Source organism: Dryobates pubescens, chromosome 14 (assembly GCF_014839835.1).
Source record: "Dryobates pubescens isolate bDryPub1 chromosome 14, bDryPub1.pri, whole genome shotgun sequence".
NCBI lineage: Eukaryota > Metazoa > Chordata > Aves > Piciformes > Picidae > Dryobates > Dryobates pubescens.
Window position 1 is genome coordinate 13,327,455 of NC_071625.1, and position 22,592 is coordinate 13,350,046.

Below are 22,592 nucleotides of genomic sequence, written 5' to 3' on the forward strand. Positions count from 1 at the left end.
AGTTTAATATTGGTAAGACAACTTCTCTTTGAGTTAGGAATTTACTTCTGTGTTCCCACTACCTACACTTCAGATAAAGACTAACTTTTGCTGAGCAATAGGATTGAAAGAGCCAAACCATTTGCACAAATGCAGTAGGGTTTTAAATGGTTCTCATGCCAATCATTTTTATTCACTCTTGAATTTAATGTACTTACTTAATTTCTTATGTCAAGATACAAGAGACCTTATTTTCAAAATAAGGTAGCTTCAAATCCCTAACCCATCATAGCTGCCCTCTTGTGTTTTGATTTCCATGTACAGTAAAAAGAAAAAAAAAATACCCTTAAAGATGCTGACTTAGTCTGGTGGAAGGTGTCCCTGCCCATGGCAAGGGGGTTCAAACTAGACCCTAGAATCATAGAATCACCAGAGTAGGAAATGGCCTCTACAAGTCATCTAGTTCAACCCTCCTCACTCCCCCACCACCAGCCTTCATCTACCCAAAGCAGCCCCTGCTGTCTCTACACCAACCTCCCCCCTGCCTAAACAGCCCCTGCTCCACCACCACCATTACTGCACCCATCCCTAAGCCAGGGGCAAGGCCTTCAACCAGCCAAGATACCACCCAGAGGAGCTCAGCCCCAGCAAGGAGACCCAGCCAGCACCCGTGGAGGATATTGGAGTAGTCATCAATTCTGGCCCTAACAACCGGGGGGCCACCAGGCCCCCCGGCCTTTGTTGTCACCACCACCATCACCCAGTGTGCACCATGGGCACTCACCAGAGATGAGAGGAGGATCCTCCAGCCCAGATGGGCTCAGCTTAGGGCTTCTGCCTTTCCTGGTGGGGATTAAATAGGGGAGTGGGTGGGGAGGACCAAGTGGCCACACCTGGGGTGGGAGGAGGCTCCAACAGAGTCACAGGCACAGACACTTTCTACTAAACCAGGCTGCTCAAGGCCTCATCCCACCTGGCCTTGAACACTTCCAGGGAGAGGACATCATGACCCACTAGGCAAGCTGTCCCAGTATCTCACCAGACAAGAATTTCTTCCTAATATCCGGTCCAAAACTGCCCTCCCCACACCCTGTTCACTTGGGAATTAGAGAGCTATGGTATTTAGGTACAGTCTTATTTCATCTGTTTAATTTTGATGCATGCAGTTTTGACAAGTCCTGGCTTTTTACACAGCGGGGTCGGCATGCTGAAGGACTGGCAACACCCCCCTATACCCACATGTTAACTAGGCAACAGACAAATGTTGCTCAAAATTGCTGAGACATATTAACATTGTACCATGAAACACCATAGATGTATAAATGTGTGATTCCAACACTGAGTACAGCAGGAAATCAGACCAGTGCAGCACCAGAGCTACAGGAGAAGAAAACAAAGCCAAAGTTATAGTAGCATTCCTCTTTGGAAACACCCAAACCCCTGCTCTCAGGAATTGTATGCCTTGTAGCTGACAGCACAGGGTGGTAATCAATCAGATCATATACTGATGCACAACAGAGCACTGACTTCTGTTTAATTTAATTTAAATGTAATTTCTGTTGAATTCTGATTAATGGTGGCAGAGCTGTACAGGAGCATCTCAGTTCAGGGCACTGGAACATCTGCATTAACTTTTTACTGTAGGTAATACGGTCAAAGTATTGCAAACAAACCCCTGCTCCTCTGATGACTGAAAAGAGAGAGAAATCTCTTTGTTGAGAGTTGCTTTTGGCTGAGAAGTGAGGCCACAGTTTGGAACTGGAAACATTGCCAGAAACAGCCACCAGCAATATTTTAAGAATCCAGTTCAGTTTTTCATAGGAACAGTATTCCAGAGCAATGGGAAATTAAAAATGTAATTGCTTTCTTTTTGTGGCATCATGTTCTAACTGCAACTAGCCATTGTGGCTCCAGTGCCCCCTTCCTGACCCAGCAGCAAAGGCACAAGGTACAGTCTGTGTACTGTGCCAGTACCGCCGCTCTGCTGTAGCCAGGAAGGCAGTGGTTTGGTCTCTGGTGTCAGCTGCAGGCCATGAAATTTTAGGAAAGCAGGAGACTTCAGCAAATCTTGTGCCTCCTTAGAGGTGAAAAAGGATCCCACCTCTGTCTTTACACTTTACTTCTTTATTCCATTTGTGGTGGAATGAAACCTGTTCTGCTGCACGCATGGAAATACTGAGGAACCAGGCCATGTTCGTCTCCATTACCCAAACGCATTCTGTATCTTCTGCTCTTCAGAAAGAAACAGACTGATAAATTTGGTCCATCAAACAATAAACAATTTGTGTGCACAAACAGATTTGATTCACAACAGCCCACCGGTGCGTGCTACCAACGTGGCAAGCTGCCTGCTGCAAACGCAAGACGCTCCCCAGCTCCGGGAAAGCAAAGGGATACAGCTGCTGAAGGGTGATGTGAAATTAAAGAGGGAATGAAACGTGTGATCTTATTTAATCACACCTGGTGCTTCAATTTTTCAGTAACAGCACCCTGCTAGACTGTGTCAAATCGCTTCTACAAAGAAAAAAAATTACGGATGGAAAATGAATTAACTCTTTCATCCCTGCTGTTAATACCTTACACCAGTCAGGAACATCTTTAGCAGTGGCTGTTGAGAAGCCTTTTTTTCTCAGATGAAAGGTGCTTGGCACCTGGCTAAGCGGAGCTTAGTGGATAAAAGTGTTTCTGTCCCAGCAGGTGAGCACTTGCTCTCCACACTGACAGAGGCACAGCTTTTGAGGGTGTGTATAATCTGTTATTACACACCAGAAATCTTTGTGGTCAGAACCAGTTTGAGGGACTGAAGTGCTACACTGGGACCAGTCATTTCCATTTGTTTCCTTAGGTGGGTGGCACATATGTGCAGAGAGACAGACAGAGGAAGCAGGACAGCTAGGGACAGCAGAAGGCGAAAGGGCATAAAGCAGCTCTTCCCTTGCCTTGGATGCTCTCCTCTGCACAGATTTCCTGTAAGAAGAAAATGTATCCTGGCCATTACCTGGGGGTTGTCTCCTTTTGGGGTTTGCTTTTTTGAAGATGATTGTTTGTTTTGTTTGTGTGCTTGAAGTCTCATTTTGCAGTGTGGGTTAATATTAAATGTCAAACATAATTTGATGCTGCAGGCACTGTGTTGTGTGATTCCTATGTCCCACTGGCTAGTCAGACACTGTTGCTCAGTATTGCCTATATACTAATAAATCACTTGTGGTAATAGACAGCAAGGTGCTCCATCTAATACACAAAATGGTAATTGTGGTCATGTGTTCCATTCTTCAGGGAAAACTAAAAGAAAACAAAAAATCCTTCTAGGTTTCACCTAGCAGCAGAAAATAAAAAGGCAAGGTATAATTAGCTTAACATAACCATCTTTATATTAAATTCATAGAGAAGAAAATCAAACATGAAAAACAACTAGCAGGCTCCAATACTGGTCTCCTCATTGAATTAATGTCACCAGTGTGGCACTGGATTAAGTAAGATATACAAGGCTACTGCCTGGATGAACTGTGAGTTTGGAGAGTAGTCCAATTTTAAAAGGGAAAGATTTCTTTATGTAAGGGCAGGTGTTGATCTGTTAGAGGGTAGGAGACCCTCTGCAGAGGGACCTCGACAGGCTGGACAGATGGGCAGAGTCCAAGGGCATGAGATTTAACACATCCAAGTGCTGGGTTCTACACATTGGCCACAACAACCCCATGCAGTGCTACAGGCTGGGGTCAGAGTGGCTGGAGAGCAGCCAGGCAGAAAGGGACCTGGGGGTACTGGTTGACAGTAGGCTGAACACGAGCCAGCAGTGTGCCCAGATGGCCAAGAAAGCCAATGGCATCCTGGTCTGGATCAGGAATGGTGTGGCCAGCAGGAGCAGGGAAGTAATTCTGCCCTGTACTGAGCACTGGTTAGGCCACACCTTGAGTACTGGGTCCAGTTCTGGGCTCCTCAGTTTAGGAAAGATGTTGACTTTGCTGGAACATAACCAGAGAAGGGCAACAAAGTTGGTGAGGGGTTTGGAGCACAAGCCCTGTGAGGGGAGGCTAAGGGAGCTGGGGTTGCTTAGCCTGGAGAAGAGGAGGCTCAGGAGACCTTATTGCTCTCTACAACTACCTGAAGGGAGGTTGTAGCCAGCTGGGGGTAGGACTCTTCTCCCAGGCAACCAGCACCAGAACAAGAGGACACAGTCTCAAGCTGCATCAGGGGAGGTTTAGGCTGGATGTTAGGAATAAGTTCTTCACAGAAAGAGAGATTGGCCATTGGAATGTGCTGCCCAGGGAGGTGGTGGGGTCACCATCACTGGAGGTGTTTAGGAAGAGACTGGATGAGGCACTTGGTGCCATGGTTTAGTTGATTAGATAGTGTTGGATGATAGGCTGGACTCGAGGATCTCAAAGGTCTTTTCCAACCTGGCTAATTCTATTCTATTCTAGTCTATTCTATAGTGTTACCTATTAAAGAAATTGGAATTTATCAGGACCAGGCTGTCTCAAGAGATGTCTAGTTTTGCCAATAAAGATTCAGCCAATTTACTGAGAAACTAAGGCATTAAAGCAAATACCTCAGAACAGTTTTAAGTATATCTTAGTCTCTTCATCATTACTTCTATAACTCATTCTCAAAGAGATTATCACACCAAGGAGCTTTCCCCCCATCCCAGTAAACAAAAAAAAAAGCATTGTAAAAGAGTTCCATAAATAGAAGACGCTAACACTGCAACATAAGGGATTAATTTAAACCAGGGTTGTTTAAAATGCTGAATGTAATCACAGTTCAAATTAACAAAAAGGAACTCTTGGTTTAAATCAGTTTTATTGTGGTTTTGCATTTTTAATTTGTGTTTTCACTTGATGGATGGAACCACAGGTACAACTGAAGTGGAATTCAAAAAGATCGTCTGTTCCAGCCCTGCATGCAAGGTAAAGACTAATGTCCTCAGAGGTGACTATTAGCTAGTTCTTGTATCTGCAACCCTTCTTTATTCTCACTCCCCCAAACATTCCACTCTGCTATGCTTATGCTAAGTTTCTAATACCCAGACTACACCTCCTAGGTGCAAACTAAACTGATGACTTTCCACCTTACCTTCAGGAAGGGAGGGAGAGCAGGCATGGGTAAACACCAGTAAGATTTTATAGTACAAATCCTTTACTTGACACACGGTGTGTCTTTCCAATTTTGTCCTTACATCTTGGACCCAACTCTTGCAGTATTTCCTCACTGCTCTTTTCAAAATCTCTCCTTACCCCTACAGCTCTCTTCCTGTCTTCTTCCAGTTAAGCCTATATTGTTTCATAGCATGAAGCCTGCTCCGGACACCATTCCAGCAAAACATCGAGCCAACAGAAAAGAGTTATGTATATCCTATAGCTTACATGCAAGATTCCCACTTACACCAAAGTTTGCTCTCTTCCCCATTTTCTACACCAGCCATATCAGGCTGTTGACTCAAAATCAGCTTGTGGTATTTCAACACCACATGCTTTCTCACAGTACTGCCAGTTACTCAGATATCCCTCATGTGCCTTCATACGCTTGTTTTCCCTTCCTCACAGCAGGCCTTCTTACTTAGGTTTGTTCAATTCCCATCTTACTCATTTTAACCATTTCTGCATTTGTCAAGATAGCTTTGGACTCTAAACTTGCCCTCCACAGCACTCAAAACCTATTGGAGCCTACAGTCTCTTGGACGCTGCACTCTCTAATCCATTGTCCAGGACACCAAGGAAAATATCCAGATTTTAATTGTTATTAGACAGCCTAGCCATGATTCAGTTGAGCAAGTGTAGGCATCTATTAATCTTGTCACTCAAGACCAAGATACATCAGAATGAGACTCAATTTACACCATAGAAGATGCCTAAAGCAAATCACACAAAACATCTCTAACGGTTCCTACTTTTCCTAGACGGGCCAACAAAGGGAAGCTCTGGTAATTAGCTCATGCACTGCCATCTGTCAATCACAGAACTGTACAGGATGGAAGACACCTCTGGAGGTCTCTAGTCCTAACCTCCAGCTCAGAACAGAATTAGTGTTAGAGCAGATAGCCCGAGGCTGAGCCCAGTCAAGTCTTGAACATCTACAAGGATGGAAATCACACCACCTCTGGGCCTGTTCCCCTGTTTGACCACCCTTTTTTCCCTCCCTTGTATTTAGTTAGAACTTTCTGTATTACGGTCTGTGTCCATTGCTTCTCATTCTGGCCCCAAGCACACCTGAAAGTGTTTCTGTCTTGTCTGCATCCTCCCAACAGGCAGTTGCAGGCAGCAGTATGACCCCCTTGAACCTTATTACCCTGAACAAACCCAGCCCACACTCTTCCTACATCATGTGCTCCCACCCTGACCACCTTGGTGGATCAAAGTCTTTCTTGTGTAGTGAGCAAAACTGCAGACTGCTCAAGCTCTCATCTCACTAGTACTAAACTGAAGGTAAGGATCAGTTGCCTTGACCTGATGGCGACACTACTGCTTGCACAGCCCAGTGTGTTGTTGGCTTCCTCTGCAGCAAGGGCACACTGCTTGTTTGTTATTTATCAGACCTCGAGGTTATTTTTCAGCAAAGTGCTCCTCAGCCAGCCTGTCTGTACTGGTGCTGGGGGTTATCTGATCACAGACGCAGAACTCTGTGTTTGTTGAACTACCCAAGGTCTCTGTTAGTCCACTTCTTGAGTCTGTTCAGAACCCTCTGAGTGATAGTGATGCCTTCCAGCAGATCAAGCACCATCCCCAGTTCGGTTGTCATCTCTCAAATTTGCTGTAGGTCCACCCCCCCTCATCATCATGACACTAACAAAGGTATTTGGACAGCGCTGTCCCCTGTATCACTCCCCTAGGGATACCATTAGGTTGTCCATCCACTTCTTGTCTCTTATGCATTCTATAAATCAGCAATTTGTCTACAAGGGTACTGTGGGAGATCGTATCAAAGATGTCTGTAAGATCAAGATCCAGAACATGCACTGCTCCTCCCCTGTCCACACAGCCAGCTCTCTCACTGCAGAAGGCAATCAGGATCTTTTGCTCTTGCTAAAACCAGGTTGGGTCCCCTCAGCTGCCTCCTTGTCTTTCATGTGCCTGGACCTCTGAACTAGAAAAGATTATTTGCTGCTCTGTGTCCTCCACACAACTGCTTTCTGTTACTAGTTCTTCACAGTTAAAACACTCCTTACCCCTGAATCTGTCAGCTTGTTGGCATGAATTTAAACACAGCACGTATCAAGAAATATGGCATTTCTTTTCCAGTTAGCACAATCTACACATTTGTTTATGGGATTAGCACTTTCATACACAACCCTTGACTGATTTCATTCTTTATGTTCTCATTATATTTGGGCATTAGTAATGACAGACAATGAGAGGCAGGCTTTGATGGGGTGGGATTCCTGTTAAGTTGGAGTTATAAAACAGATTTTAGTGTGTAAAAGTGAAGTGCAATAAAACATTGAAGAACAGTATTTACCAAATAAGCTACATAATCAAGGCAAAAATAAGCTTATAATTATACTTTTAGAGTAATCAGTCTCAAGGAAGCATTCATTACCATGGTGACCCAAATGTCAGCTCTGGTTGCTGCAGTTCTCAAGACAGCAGAACTGGTAGATCTTCACTGCACAGTTTTTGTTTATAGATTAAAAGTGGAAAACAAGCTTTTCAGCTTTCCCACCCCCCAAGTGGTTTCTTACTTCTGAATGAAGTAGTTGCTGAACTGAAATAGCTGAACAAACATGAAAAAGATACTATCTCTGCACCTGCAGAAGTAGAAAAGGATTAGCTCTTCAACAACAGGTGTATAACCGGTGACTTTCACCAGTTCTGCTGCCTGACTTCCTTTGCACTTCAGCAGCAAATACTCACTGCTGCATGGTGAAAAACCATGAATTTAAATAATTGCAAGAACCCTGGGAGCTGACTTTACTCTGCTGTCTGCAGTTCAAAAAAATCCAACGTGCTACTCACTTAGACAAACATCAACATGAAGCACGGCGTTAATTCAAAATCACATGAACTATTTCATACCCACTTTGCACTGCAGAGTTTGCAACTGTTGGAAATACTGCAGTATGTTAGTACAGTTCCTTAATACAATCAAATTCTTTGATTTTTCTGAAGCAGAAGGAAAAAAAAACCACTTGCATAGGCCTTGCTGTGGAAATAACAGAGTTAACACTTGCTGCCTCACTCCCTATAGGATTTAGGTGTGTGCTGGGGGGATGAGGCAGGAGTGGGGTAGATGTGAATACGATCAGCTTTTGATTTTCAGGACTGTGTGGCAGTAACTTTTGAGCAAATGCTGCTGGCTTCAAAAAGCTCTTATTTCATGCTTTTGCAATTGTAACACAGGTTTAAAGCTTTCAGGCTATTCAATCTGTAACATGTACAAATTCTTAGAATCATAGAATCAGTCAGGGTTGGAAGGGACCACAAGGATCATATAGTTCCAACCCCCCTGCCATGGGCAGGGACACCCCACACTAGATCAGGCTGGCCAGAGCCTCATCCAGCCTGGTCGTAAACACCTTGCTTCACTATTGCCAGTATGGTTCAACCTGGCCTCTGCATTCACTCTGACATTTTTCCTATCTCAGAAAGAAGCTCTGAACCAAAAAGATCAAGATGCCAAGAGATGCTTTTAAAGCTTACAATATCAGTTTGCACTTGTAACAGTTTATTTGTTTCTGTCTTCCCTTAATTTTACATGAAAACACCTCCCCATTTATACACAGGTTAAGTTGGATAACAAAGAGAATAGTTCAAAACAGGACCTAGAGATGCTGAAAGCTATACAACAGGGCATAGATTAGTTGTATTTTCTATGTGGCACATCTGTCAAGCACCTCCATCTGAGGTGCTGATAAAACAAGACAGCTTAAGGCAATAAACACGTCAGATCCATCTGTTCTTCAGGGCACTGAGAAGAAAAGGCACTGCTCCCTGTGGTATTCTGTACACTTGAGACCATTCTGGAGAGCATTCCCTCTGCTGCCAATACCAATTCAGCTCTACCAGCCTAAGCAGTAGGGTTTCCAGCCTTGACACATCTCTCCTATCTGTACCTGTTGTGCACCCTTCTCACTACAGACAATTGATGGCTGGGACAGGGATGCAGGTGTATTGTAAAGAGTTGGGCAAAGGGAGGAAACAAAGTGCAGAAAGTAAGAGTGAAGCCCATACTGAGGCAGGGGGGTTGGAACTCTATTGGAGTCTCCTCCCACCCCATGTGTGGCCAATTTGCCCTCCCCACCCACTCCCCTATTTAATCCCCACCAGGAAAGGCAGAACCCCCATGCTGAGCCCATCTGGGCTGGAGGATCCTCCTCTCATCTCTGGTGAGTCCCCATGGAGCACACTGGGTGATGGTGGTGGTGAAAAAGGCCGGGGGGCCTGGTGGCCCCCCGGTTAGGTAGGACCGGAATTGATGACTACTCCAATATCATCCATGGGTGCTGGCTGGGGCTGAGCTCCTCTGTGTGGTATCTTAGCTAGTTGAGGGTTTTGTCCCTGGCTCTGGGATGGGTGCAGTAATGATGGTGGTGGAGCAGGGGCTGTTTAGGCAGGGGGCAGAATGGTATAGAGGGAGCAGGGGCTGTTTAGGCAAGGTAGAGGATGGTGTAGAGGGAGCAGGGACTCTTTAGGGAAATTAAGGCTGGGGGGGGGGGGGGGTGGGACACACTGAGGGGGGGTTAAACTAGATGACTTGTAGAGGCCACTTCCAACTCTGGTGATTCTATGACTCTAGGGTCTAGTTTGAACCCCCTTGCCATGGGCAGGGACACCTTCCACTAGACTAAGTCAGCATCTTTAAGGGTATTTTTTTGCCTTTTACTGTACATGGAAATCAAAACACAAGAGGGCAGCTATGATGGGTTAGGGATTTGAAGCTACCTTATTTTGAAAATAAGGTCTTTTGTATCTTGATGTAAGAAATGAAATAATTACATGAAATTCAAGAGTGAATACAAATGACTGGCATGGGAACCTTTCACCTTGAGTACTGTGTCCAGTTCTGGGCCCCTCAGTTTAGGAAAGATGTTGACTTGCTGGAACATCTCCAGAGAAGGGCAACAAAGCTGGGGAGGGGTTTGGAGCACAAGCCCTATGAGGAGAGGCTGAGGGAGCTGGGGTTGCTTAGCCTCGAGGAGAGGAGGCTCAGGGGAGACCTTATTGCTCTCTACAACTACCTGAAGGGAGGTTGTAGCCAGGTAGAGATTGGTCTCTTCTCTCAGACAACCAGCACCAGAACAAGAGGACACAGTTTTAAGCTGCACCAGGGGAAGTTTAGGCTTGAGGGAGGAGAGTTTTTCACAGAAAAGAGTGATTGGCCATTGGAATGTGTTGCCCAGGGAGGTGGAGGAGTCACCATCACTGGAGGTGTTCAGGAAGAGACTGGATGAGGCACTTGGTGCCATGGTTTAGTCAATGGTGCTGGATGATAGGTTGGACTTGATCTCAAGGGTCTCTTCCAACCTGGCTTATTCTATTCTAAAACCCTACTGAATTTGTGCAAATGGTTTGGCTCTTTCAATCCTATTGCTCAGCAAAAGTTAGTCTTTATCTGAAATGTAGGTAGTGGGAACACAGAAGTAAATTCCTAACTCGAAGAGAAGTTGTCTTACCAATATTAAACTATGATGTGAGCTTTCAAAGGATCAAGTTGCCCTTCATCTTGCCAGGTACCTCTTATGTTTTGTTTGCTTGTAAGGGAGGCAGAATTTTCCGTTAGGAAGTCGTCTCCACCCAACTCAGTCCTCATGAAGTTCAATAAGGACAAGTGCAGGGTCATGCACATGGGGAGGAATAACAGCAGGCACCAGTACAAGTCAGGGGCTGCCCTGCTGAAAAGCAGCTCCATGGAGAAAGACCTTGGAGTCCCAGTGGGCAGCAAGTTCTCCATGGGACAACAATGTGCCCTTGTGGCCAACAGAGTCAGTGGTATCCTGGGGTGCATCAAGAGAAGTGTGTGCAGCAGGTCTAGAGAGGTTCTTCCCCTCTGCTCTTCCCTGGTGAGACCACAGCTGGAATTCTGTGTCCAGTTTTGGGGTCCCCAGGTCAAGAGAGACAGAGACCTGCTGGAGAGAATCCAACAGAGAACCACAAGGATGATTAGGGGACTTGAGCATCTCCCCTATAAAGAGAGATTGAGAGACCTGGGGCTGTTTAGTCTTGAAGATTGAGAGGAGATCTGATCAATGTGTATAAATAGCTGAGGGGTGGGTGTCAAGTGGAGGAGGCCAATCTCTTTGGTGTGCAATAATAAGACAAGGAACAACAGGTACAAGCTTGAACATAAAAGGTTTCACCTCAACATGAGGAGAAACTTCTTTACAGTGAGAGTGATGGAGCACTGGAACAGGCTGCCCAGGGAGGTTGTGGAGTCTCGTTCTCTGGAGACTTTCAAACCCACCTGGATGCATTCCTATGCAGACTACCTTAAGTGATGCTGCTTTGGCAGGGTGGTTGGACTTGATGATCTCTTGAGGTCCTTACCAACCTCTAATGTACTGTGATACTGAGTTCACCTAATCCAGGATCCTAGCTCCAGCAGGGGCCCTTAGAAGCTGCAGGCATCCCACTCTGTACTTCCGACCTGGTTCACACCCATTATGTACTCCACTTTCATACAGCTACAGCATCCCTTCTAATACTCTTCCCCCTACTACATCCAGAAGGCAACCCTGAAAAGACAACAGCTGCTCTCATCTGTCCAGCTCCCCAAAGAGCAGCTGCAGCAAACACAAACTACAACACTGAGAGCTACCAAAGAGCCACCAACTGCATGGCCCCAAATACAGACCATAGCAACTGGAGAACAAGCACAGAAATAGCTGACAGGGTTGAGGTGTGCATGACAGAAATAATTTTCCAGCTGTGTTTTAACAGAAACCACATTTGAGCCACCTGCAGCCACATCCAATGAGTTTGGCAGTAGTTCAGGGGATGTACTGCTTTCTCACAGGAAGGCAGAATTAAAGTGTTTTTTACAGGATATATACAACCCACTGACATTGGGCTTGCTATGGGTCTTTAACTCAGCTGACACCCATTCATGTCTTGCTTTTGACTGGCAGAAGAAAAGCTGAAATGAACACAGCAGATGCAGATTACAAGCACAAAGAGCAACTGAGTGAGAAGCACTTGGTTTGGGCCATATGAAGGTAAGATACAAGTATGCAAAAGCTCCTTTTGTATGATGGTCACAAACCCTATTTTACCCAATCCACCTGAAAAGTAAACATCCAAGGCAGAACTCCCTGGAAAATAACTTCCTTTGCTAAGGCCTTCTAGATTGGTCCCAATTTCGAGAGGTCTTTAACTTGTTTCATCTTCCCCCTAAATATTTAAAGCTAATGCTGAGCAGCCACTGTTGAATCCAGGCTGTAACAGTTCTACCAAGAATCACTTGACATAGTTCAAAACCAGGCTGACTCTTATGAAGCAAGGTGGCCAAACATCTTGTCCTCTGATACAGAGGACTCAGTGTGCAGGACTCACAAGAGGATGGTGTAAATGTTATGAGATGGGAGGGACAGAGAGCATGGAGCTGGAGGGTGCCCTTTCCAGGAACTGCAGCTCCTGCCAAGCAGTGTCAGATGGAGCTGGTATGCAGATCACAGGTGTGCTTGTGTGGATGTGGCACTCCACTGAATGTGTATAAGTCAGCTTTGCCCTTCAGATTATCATGCACCACATATGTAAGTGAACAGCCAGCAAGGTAAGTCACAGATGGATAGGGGTTCTGGTGAAGCCCTGCAGAAAAAGGGGATGGAGGTGGGGGGCAAATGGCAGAAATCTTGTAGTGTGTGAGATGGGACAAAGCTGCACCAAACTCATACTGTCTCATTCTGCTAAGCATCAGAGGTGAAGGATTAAGCATATTGCCCACTATGACTGAAGAAGGTCATGCATATTATTGGAAACTTAGAACGGTGGCAAAAATTATGAAAGAATGAAGAGAGCAATCAGAGCTGAGAGTCTGATCACTGAAACACAGAAATATCCTGTAGGAAAGCTGGCCCTGGCCTTATTTGGTGCAAAACAGCTTCAACAGCCAATTTGAAGCTAGCACACTAGGATGCTGTTATATGTAAGTTAATAAGCACTTACTATTGATGGTTTCTGCAGTGGCTCTTTAATTTTTAATCATATTCTTAATTTACTGTTTATGTTTTTATGCAATTAGTGTGTGTGCATCTGTGACAGAGAAAACATGGAGCACTGTTTATTCAGAAGTACAATGCCTTGCTTTCTGAATGAGGAGACACATGTGTCTCCTGCTTAAGTTTTTTTCCACACAGTCCTATTTTTCAGCAGAATGCCATCTCAGGCTGCTGCGCTGTGTTGCACCATTCTGCTGTTAGAAAGGGCACCACCGACCTCTCTGTGCAATGCTGTACCCTGAGTTTAGAGCTGAACATCATTAAAATATCCAGTGCTAAGAAACAGGCAGTTTTACTGACTTTCCTGAACAGAAATCCCAGCATCCCTTTTCATCTGCAGATCAGACATTTAGGTAACACCTTGGGACACCCTCATCCTCCTCATCCCCATTTCAAACTTTTATTAGACTCCAGTAGTTATAAAACCTTGGTGCACTGAAGGGGTGGATGATGGACCATTTATTTTTAAGCACTGGCAAGTTTTCATGGTGATCAACAATAAAATTCTCAATTACACAGGGAAAGTAAATAAAGGATAGTGCTTCAGAGACATGGGTAATGATGGAAGGATAGAGATGAGAACATCTTGGAATCTAAGAGATAAGCTAATCACACATAATATTATATTCCTGTTACTACCTGACATGCTGGTTGGTGATTTAAAAAATCAAAAGAAAAGCCAAAAATGCCCTCAGCAGAGGCACAAAGTGGTTGATATGGATCCTGGTGGAGCTCTCAGGGGCAATCTGATGCCCAAGGAGGCTCTTTGCGCCTGTGCCCTCTGCACGCAGACTGTTGCCGGTCATAGGCTCAGGGGCCCAGCAAATGAGGGCAGGCAGTAACAGGACTGCACACTCCTCAGACAGAGCTTGCTCTCAGTCTCTGCGGACAGAGGCTGGAGGAAAAAGAGAACCCTTTGTTTCCCCAGCACAGCATGTACTTCAAGGAGAGATGATGGCCAGTATCTTAAGAGCTCCACAGCAAAGGTTTAAATGGAGGTGCCTGACCCCCTGTGTTCATGGCTCAGCAGCTGGACACTCACATCCCACTGCAGCTGCATTCTATCCCTCCATCCTTCAAAAGCCCAGGCTGGCATCTACTTTGTTCTCTCAGGGAAAAAAAAAAAAAAATTAAAGAAAGATGCAATTCTGTTCCTCTGCAAATATAACACTTCTTGTTCTTGAAATTTCACTTCTTATTCTCTGCAGCACAGGAAAGGTAGAGATAGATAGAAAATCAATATTTTCACAGAGAAAATAAACATCTGAGTTTCCATAAAAGGAAGAAACTAAAGGGCCATGGCTATAGATGTCATAACACTGGCAAAACAGGTTGGATTAATGTGCTGAGGTAAAAGAGTAACAAACAGAAATGAATAAACTGCTTGGAGAGTGAATGCTATGGGTCACAGCATCCTTTTTCAGAAGCATGCCGTGCTCTGTGGCCGAAGCATGGGGCAGACACAAGCACCTTCACACAGACACCATTCCTGAAAACACCCACCCTAGGGAATGTTGCTGCCCAGTACACGCAGCCCTGCACTCCAGGAACTGGACTCTTGTGTTTAAAACAAAAGCCGTCCGCATCAGCCAGGCAGCTCAAAGAGGCAGCTTCAGTTCTTGTTTTCTTCTTTGCCCCCAGGAACTTGCAATAAGGAAGGAGGAGACTGTATAATAAAAGGGAGACAGGAAGGTCTCCAGTAGGCTGAGTCCTAAAGATAGCAATGAAACTAGCACGAAGGGAAGGAGGAAACCACCCTCCCACATAGGAGGAAACCCCAAAATAAAACCTTTTGGCAGATGGTAAAAGACTTTAGCATTCAATAAAATGAACGAACTGCATGAGAATGCAAGTGGGCCTTAAGGGAGATGCAGAAAGCCCAAACAAAAGCTATTATGAAGAAACCTGTTTTTTTCAGTCACTCCTCAGTGTTGTTATTTCAAGTAAGTTTTAGATAGGTTTTACCACTTTTTCTATTTAACTGAAACTATGCAGTTCATGGTTTTCAGGAGACTTAACTTAATTGCCTGTACTAGTTAATTAAATGAAAAGGAAGACATTTTTGGTAAGTTTCCTGAATTACAGAACAAAAGTTCCCAATGAGCATTTCCTCTGGGTTCTGCCTGGTCCTGGCCTTCCTGTGTAAGACTGGACACAACTCCACATAGGCAACAAAAGCCACAAACACAAAATAATGATGATTTAATATTTGTAGCAGGTTCAACCACATCCAGATGAAAGGAAGAACTCAGAGGACTAGGACCTGTCTAACTGCACTTACTGAAGTACTAATGTTTGAGAAAAGTTGCCAAAGCACAGGTAAATTATGATCCTGTCCCAAGACAATATACAGAGTAAGTCCTTGTCTGCTTCAGACTAAAGGACTATTTAACTTACAAGAAGGGGGAGGGGGGCGGGAAGAGCCAAAACCCCTTCACCAACCAACGAGGCTAACCTAATTCTAGGTTGTTTGTTTTGGTAGCAGTAGTTAGCTCCATGAAAATGTGCTTGTAGAAAGTGGCAGCATAGGAAAAGATCATGTTATCAAATGTATCAAAACCCAGCAATTGAAGAGTGTAGCCTAACCAAATTTTGCTAACAGGTACAGATGAATACAATAAAGTTCATACAGTAAGGCAGTGGAAGATTGGTGTCACATTAAAAGCAGGCAATGGCACTTGTGATATGCTTCATGGTGATAAAAAAAATAGGAAAACTATTGCCTACTTTTCCTCTGCTTTATTTTAGCTATCCCAAATTGGATGGCAAGTTCTCCAGCTGACAGAAGCAGGAACCTCCAGAAGGCAACGCACTGCACCTATCATGGGCACCTGTTTTAGAAGGGCACAGATTATCTCTGGAGGTGGCTGTTCTGCATTGAGGACAGTCTCAAGCTGCACCGGGGAGGTTTAGGCTGGATGTTAGGAAGAAGTTCCTCACAGAAAGAGAGGTTGGCCATTGGAATGTGCTGCCCAGGGAGGTGGTGGAGTCACCATCACTGGAGGTGTTTATGAAGAGAGTGGATGGGGTGCTTGGTGCCATGCTTTAGTTGATTAGATGGTGTTGGGTGATAGGCTGGACTCAAGGATCTCAAAGGTCTTCTCCAACCTGGTTAATTCTATTCTATTGATTATTTGAGGACTCTAAGCATTGAGTTCAAACAATCATCTAACTTCTAGCTGGCTAATGTAAGATACAACAAAGACACTTTGAACTGCTCAAGACAAAAGGCAGCATTCTCACTGTTATCTCTTATGCTATTTTAGTGAAGAACACGAATAAAAAGCCTGAGATAAAAGCCAGCGTTTTGAGTTTCATTTTCAACAGTGATTACAAAATTAGGATTGCAAATAATATTGGGAGTTCACTTCATCAAAAGAGATTTTTGAGACCAAGTGCAAAATAGGCTTTATATAATTAAGAATAAAGTTCTAAAGAGAATTAAATATCAAAATTGTATTTTTTAATACAATAAAATTGATGTGAGACCATATTTTTTTATTTTAGAAAGAACTATGTTAGGTGAGAGAACAGAACACTTCTGTTTCTCTATTTGTGGTTTTAATTAAGTTCCTAAAAAGGTTTATGGATTTGATCCAGAGGTCAGCAGAGTCATTGGTACCCTTCAATGATTTGAATGGGCTTTATAGTCTCATGCTGTAGAGGAAAAATGGGGTTGATCCTGCTCTCATTTCAGCCAGTTTCATGTGTCGCTGAAATCAATGGAGCATTGCTCCTTCATTTGCCCTCACAGAACTGAGAGCAAAGTTGAGGTCTCAGATTTTCAGAGTGAGATAATTGGGATAAAACCAAACCATAGCTGATGGCAGACATAAATTTACATTCCTCTTAGTAGAGCAGCTACTCTTGCTATTTGTTCACTATGCTAGAATTGATACAGAATGTGGGGATGAAGAGTATGGATCAAATCTTAGTCAGCTAAAGACTTTCCCTAAGACTCCAGCCGCATTAATTATAAGCAGCAGAAACTTAAGACAATAGATTTAGGTGCTCCTAATTCCTAGGGACATCCTTGATGAAAGGATTCCCCTCTTGTGGTCTCAGGGTCTGTTTACATACCTCACCTAAAACAGCCTGGATTCTGATCATGTAGACCCAAAGAAAACACTGAATAGATCTGTACAACATATATTCTCCTACCATCATGCAATCAGATAAGCCATATAGAAGCACAGTAAAATTCCCACAGTGACATTCCCATTACTAGAGGGAACCAAAAGATCTCAAGAATAGCAGTAATGGTATAATATATGAACATAGGAGTTGCTGACAAAGCAATGGTCACACATTTTAGTGCTTATCACAGCAGCTGATATTTAAGAAGGGAGAAAGAAAATTTATCAACGAACAATTCTAGCCAGTAACTATCAGCAAACAATAATAATTCACTGGAAAGAGCTTACTAGGATTTGATAAAAATAAAACACTCTTTCTATGACAGTAGCTGAAAGGAAAAAAAAAAATCTACACCTAGAGGAAACATTTCTAAAAAAAGGCAAAAAATAAGTTCATAGAGGTCTCATTTGATGAAGATACATCCCAGCAAAAAGACATTCATTACCTGGAAGGGCTGTAAGGGCTGGCTGCTTTTCTATGACCCGCAAAAACCCATGCTCCATGTTTAAGTAGAGATCTACAAAAGTCAACAGTATCAGTGGTTAGTGTCACAGTCAACAGCTGCAACAGAATGGATGGCACCTGCACTGCTGGACACATTACAGCAACTCGGGAGTCTAGAGAAAGATGCATTCAGAAACTACTCAGGTGGGCAAGCAACAGATTTTTCAGTGGAGCTTAAGAGGTAGGACTGTCTCTCCCTTCCTCTTTCCTGTCCCTTTTTATCTGAAACATAGTTTGTTTGCTTCAAAGTCTTTAAAGTTTGGACTGAGAATTGTAACTGCTGTGAACACCGTGGGAGTGATCAGGGTAAGGAATTTTCAAATGTCCATCTTTAATTGCTTGACACTTATAAAAACTAGTCCACTGTCTAAGACAATGCTGATTGCTCCTCCCTACAGTCAAGATTCTTTAAATACAGCTGTACCACCTTGGTACCTTATGACAGACAATAAGAAGGAATGGCTGAAAAGTGTTCCACATAGCTTCGCTCCTGGAACAAGCTAAGGAAATTCCTCAGTAGACAACTGTAGTCTACTAAGCCCTGTAAACTCAGGCTAAAAGAAAAATCAACAAGAGAAAATGATACCAGGAGATATTAATCTCTTGGCCTAACTTTAAGAGCAATCCTCAGATACTCAGGAGTTCTGGAAGGAATGAAAGACAAAAAGATTAAGAAAGGCAGCTTTCCTCTTTATTCCTCAAGAAGATTAAAATGTCCTAACGCTCTAAAGAAAGAAGGACGTGTGATTACCATTCCATCTGTAACTCTGACACATGCCAAAGAGCAAAGAAAACAAAACCCATACAGCTCAGTGGATGTTGGAGAGTAAACTTTAACAACAGAAGCTTTGCACTACTGCTCTCTGAACACACTAAGTAGGAACCTCTTCTTTTTGCTGCGCAAGACTTTTTCTTTCAGGTCTCTCTCAAAAAAAACCAGTTCCTGGCACAACAGCGCTCTCTCAACACAAAAATCCAATGACAAAGCTTCAGGGTCTGCTATCTGACATTACTAGCAGTAAGTCTCCCATCTGGTCTCAGTAAAGAATGAAAGACTATGGCAAAATTACTTGTTTCAAGACCCAAGTGTTGGAGTTGTTTCAATTCCATCTCACGTCATCAAATGCCATCTGATGGCAGTAGGGTTTCCCAGATGAACTGACTGTGAGGATATGAATCCTATTTCTACTGGAGAGGACTCAAAACTCCAGGACTATGCCAATGTATACACCTTTAGACTGCTCAAACTTGAAGGTGAACCTTGACATGCCTTTTTGGTCACATACAGAAGTCTTTAACTTGCTCCTACAGCTCCTGAGTATGAGAGGTCCAACCCTCTTGTATAGTTGAATGAGTATGCCAACTCACGAGCCCCGACAGTTTATGCCAGGCTATCTGGATATAAAATGATGTCCACAATCCTGAGTCTGCTGTTTCCTCATCAGATTGTTGTCTGGTGGAAGTCAATGCACAAGCCAAATGCATGCAGACCATCTACTTTTCCAATGATGTAGATAAGCTTAACTGAGAATAAGCTCCAGGATGTGGACGAAACAGTGTGATTGAGGAGCTTCAGAACTGTGTGGTTTTGCCATGTACATACTTGCTTAAAATTCAACTCATCACTCTGACAGTGAGAAAACAAAGACTTCCTCAACACCCATAGAATCATAGAATGGTTTGGGTTGGAAGGGACTTCCAAAGGCCATCTAGTCCAACCCCCTCTGCAGTAAGCACTAGGTCAGGCTGCCCAGAGCCGTGCTGAGCCTCATCCTGAATATCTCCAAGGATGGGGCCTCAACCATGTCCCTGAGCAACCCATTCCAGCGTTCACCATCCTTATGATAAAGAACTTGTTCCTAACATCTTCTCAAAATCTACTCTTCCCTAGTTTGAAACCATTGCCCCCCATACAGGTGATACCTTTGGGAAACCACTGAAGTTCTTCAAGAGCCACTCACTACAGATTTTCTCAATGCACCCTTTCTTTGGAGAGGCAACTTCCAGTAAGTCAGGTGACTGGGAGGTATTTTTGCTGATTAAAACTTCAAAGGTAATGCTGTCTAGAACAGGATATGAGTTACATTTCAGGATCACACAATATAGCCGTTGCTGAACTGCCAACAGAAAAATGTATTTGTTAAAAAACAATTCCCTGCCACATTTCCATTCACATTCATGTTGCAAATTAAGGCTGCTGTATTTATGCTGTCATCTGCTGGAATGAGCACTTAAATAAATAAATAAATAAATACAGGTGCTTTATGAGCATTTAGGCTGCAGAGAAGAAAATTAGGTATTTTTAAAAAGCTGTTCAGAATTTTTTTTTTTCCAGAATTCCAAGTCTGTAACACTAAGGCCTACAGGATCACTGTTAATATACTCCAATTAATTATTTTATAGAGAATCAATTTCAATTAAAATCCATTCAAGTAATAACTGGGAAAATTCCATAATATTGATCTTAAGGGGGAACCAGCATAGTTCAAGTTGTTAATCATACTTGAGGATGTCATAAAACACTGGGCTAGTACCCATGTTTTATGACCCCATCAAATAAAGAGTTTTAAAAAGTGTACCCTTTCCTTTGTGGAAGTTGCCAGAGATCTGCACACACTGCTTAGTAATAAAGAAAAAGTTCATAACACTGCTGACTGCATATGTATAACCAAGTAAATGAAGGTGCTCTATCATATGAAGCATAAAAGCCACTAAGAGTAAACTTTTATTTGAATAGAATCACATTCATTTTTAAAATTACATTACAGAAAGGCTTTTAAAGGATGTGAATAGGAAAAAGAAGAGAGAAGCTTTTAAACAACACAGACTCTTTTTACACAACTTAGAAAGGCAACTTTACAAAGGCATAAAAAGCAGAGGGCTTTTCTTCTGCCTCCCTTGAATCTTTACACTAATTATAACACTTTACTGCACAGGCCATAAATGCTAGTAACAACAGGAAGAAAAATGCTTTTGAACTATTTGGCAGCGCTCACCTTCAGGAATTCAAACCAGCAAAATTTTCCTTTACATTTTCAAAAAGGCTTGAATGTGGTTTACGTTTCTTAAAGGCGCCAAGATGGTGGAAGGCTTCTCAAACAGAGTGCATTTGTGCAGGTGTCAGCAAAACCAGTTTCATAAAATCGGAAAGCTAAGTGTCACCAAAACTGAGTAAAGAGGGCAATTCGCCCAGCTTCCAGACCAACATTTTTCAGTGTAGGGGTTTGGACATAATGAGTGAGATATTGATCTCACCTACCTTTAGCTGTCTACTGTGTAAGCAAATACATGTGGCAGCCATCCTGAGCATCTGTAATCACCAATGGTGAGCAAAAGGCATCATTTATCTGATGTGTCTGAGGTGTGACTGGTGTGTCTGATGTACAGAGGATGTGTAGTAACTTCTGCATGCTTAGAGACTCCATGGAAGGCAGAAGACACCCAACTGAAGGCACGCCAAGTTAGGCTTTGGCACTTGCAGCACCACTGAGGCTGCCAGTGACTATAGTTTGTAAAAAAACTTGTGAACAACTTGTTTCATGACAGAGAAAGATATTCAATGGATAATAAAAGAACTAGGCAGAGAAGTACTCTTCCTAATGCTGCAATTCTTAATGCTCTGGGGCCTAAGAGGATGGCACCACAGAGTGGGGCCAGGGTTAGGGTTGAACAGCATCTGCTACTGTCACAGGCAGAGTACTGGGACAGAAGGATACTGCATCTGACCAAGAACAGCATTTCTTCTTTTCTTACATCCAGTGCTCAGCTTGATCTTGAAGGTGTTAGCCAATAAATACAGTGAGGTTTTGAACCAGAAGCCCAGCAGTGAAAGGGGTCAGAAGTGTCATTAGGGCTCCCATTTCCTCAGTTATTTTATAAAACAACTTTATCAACCCTAATTTTATTCTGTGTCTGATTTCTGGAAAAATCTCAGAAGTGACAAATATGTTACACTGTAAATGGCACCATCTTACAATATGTAGACCTGATTCATTTAAACTCTTTGTGAAAGACTGTACCTATTCCTGGAATCCCTTCCACCAGCCTGTTCTTTTCAGCTGGGTGGAAAACGAGTGATTTCTACTGGCACTGCTCACGAACAGCTGTTGTTAAATCACAGCCTCTGACTGCTCAAAACTTTCCTATTTAGTTGAAAGTCTGTCACGACTGACTGCAGAACAAACAACATTGCAATTACTTTTTTCTTAAACCTTAAGCAGTTTTTTTCCTTAAACCTTAAGCAGTTTTTCTCCTTCTCTTTCCAATTTACACGAGCAGGGAGATGTGTACATATATGTGTGTGTGTGTTTGTAGATGTATATAGAAGTGTAATATCTATTTGTCAAACCTGTAAGAAAGTTTTGGATACGCATTAGCTCAGAAGGGTTAAACTTTCCAGACCAAATTTTCCAGTAGACTGACTCCTGAGAAATTTGAAAAGCAGGAATGAAAAAAAACCAACAAAAATCTACATTGATAAAATAGTAAGAAACCCAGACAACTGCAATCATGTCCTTGCAATCATACAAAACAGCTAATAACACATTCCCAGTAGACTGAGCTGCAATATTAACTATGCAAACAGATAAAAATGCAAATGTATCATAATATTATACAGCTAAAATCCTGTCATAGGAGTTCATCTACACAATTTCATAGCTGCATGCATGTTGCCTTATTCATACTCCAGACGAGGCCTACTGAAGGACAATTCTGTGCTAAACCTATCCAATGTATTGTCCAGTGTATTGGAACTTACTCTACCTGCCAGATGAATCACTTGGTTATTTGATATGAATATGTATTAGCATCACATATGAATATG

General features: G+C 43.1%; 1 protein-coding gene across 3 annotated transcripts in view; it reads right to left on the bottom strand.

Annotated features, from left to right (window-relative positions):
• The window catches only part of SAMD12 (sterile alpha motif domain containing 12), a 173,021-nt gene that overhangs the window by 67,035 nt on the left and 83,394 nt on the right, over positions 1–22,592 (bottom strand). For 2 of the 3 annotated variants that reach the window (XM_054167122.1, XM_054167121.1), the window contains exon 5: positions 17,709–17,780. The exons of the other annotated variant lie outside the window; for it this stretch is intronic. In XM_054167122.1, coding sequence (XP_054023097.1) covers positions 17,709–17,780 — 72 coding nt within the window. The remainder of the gene's footprint in view (positions 1–17,708; positions 17,781–22,592) is intronic. 3 annotated transcript variants of the gene reach the window in all.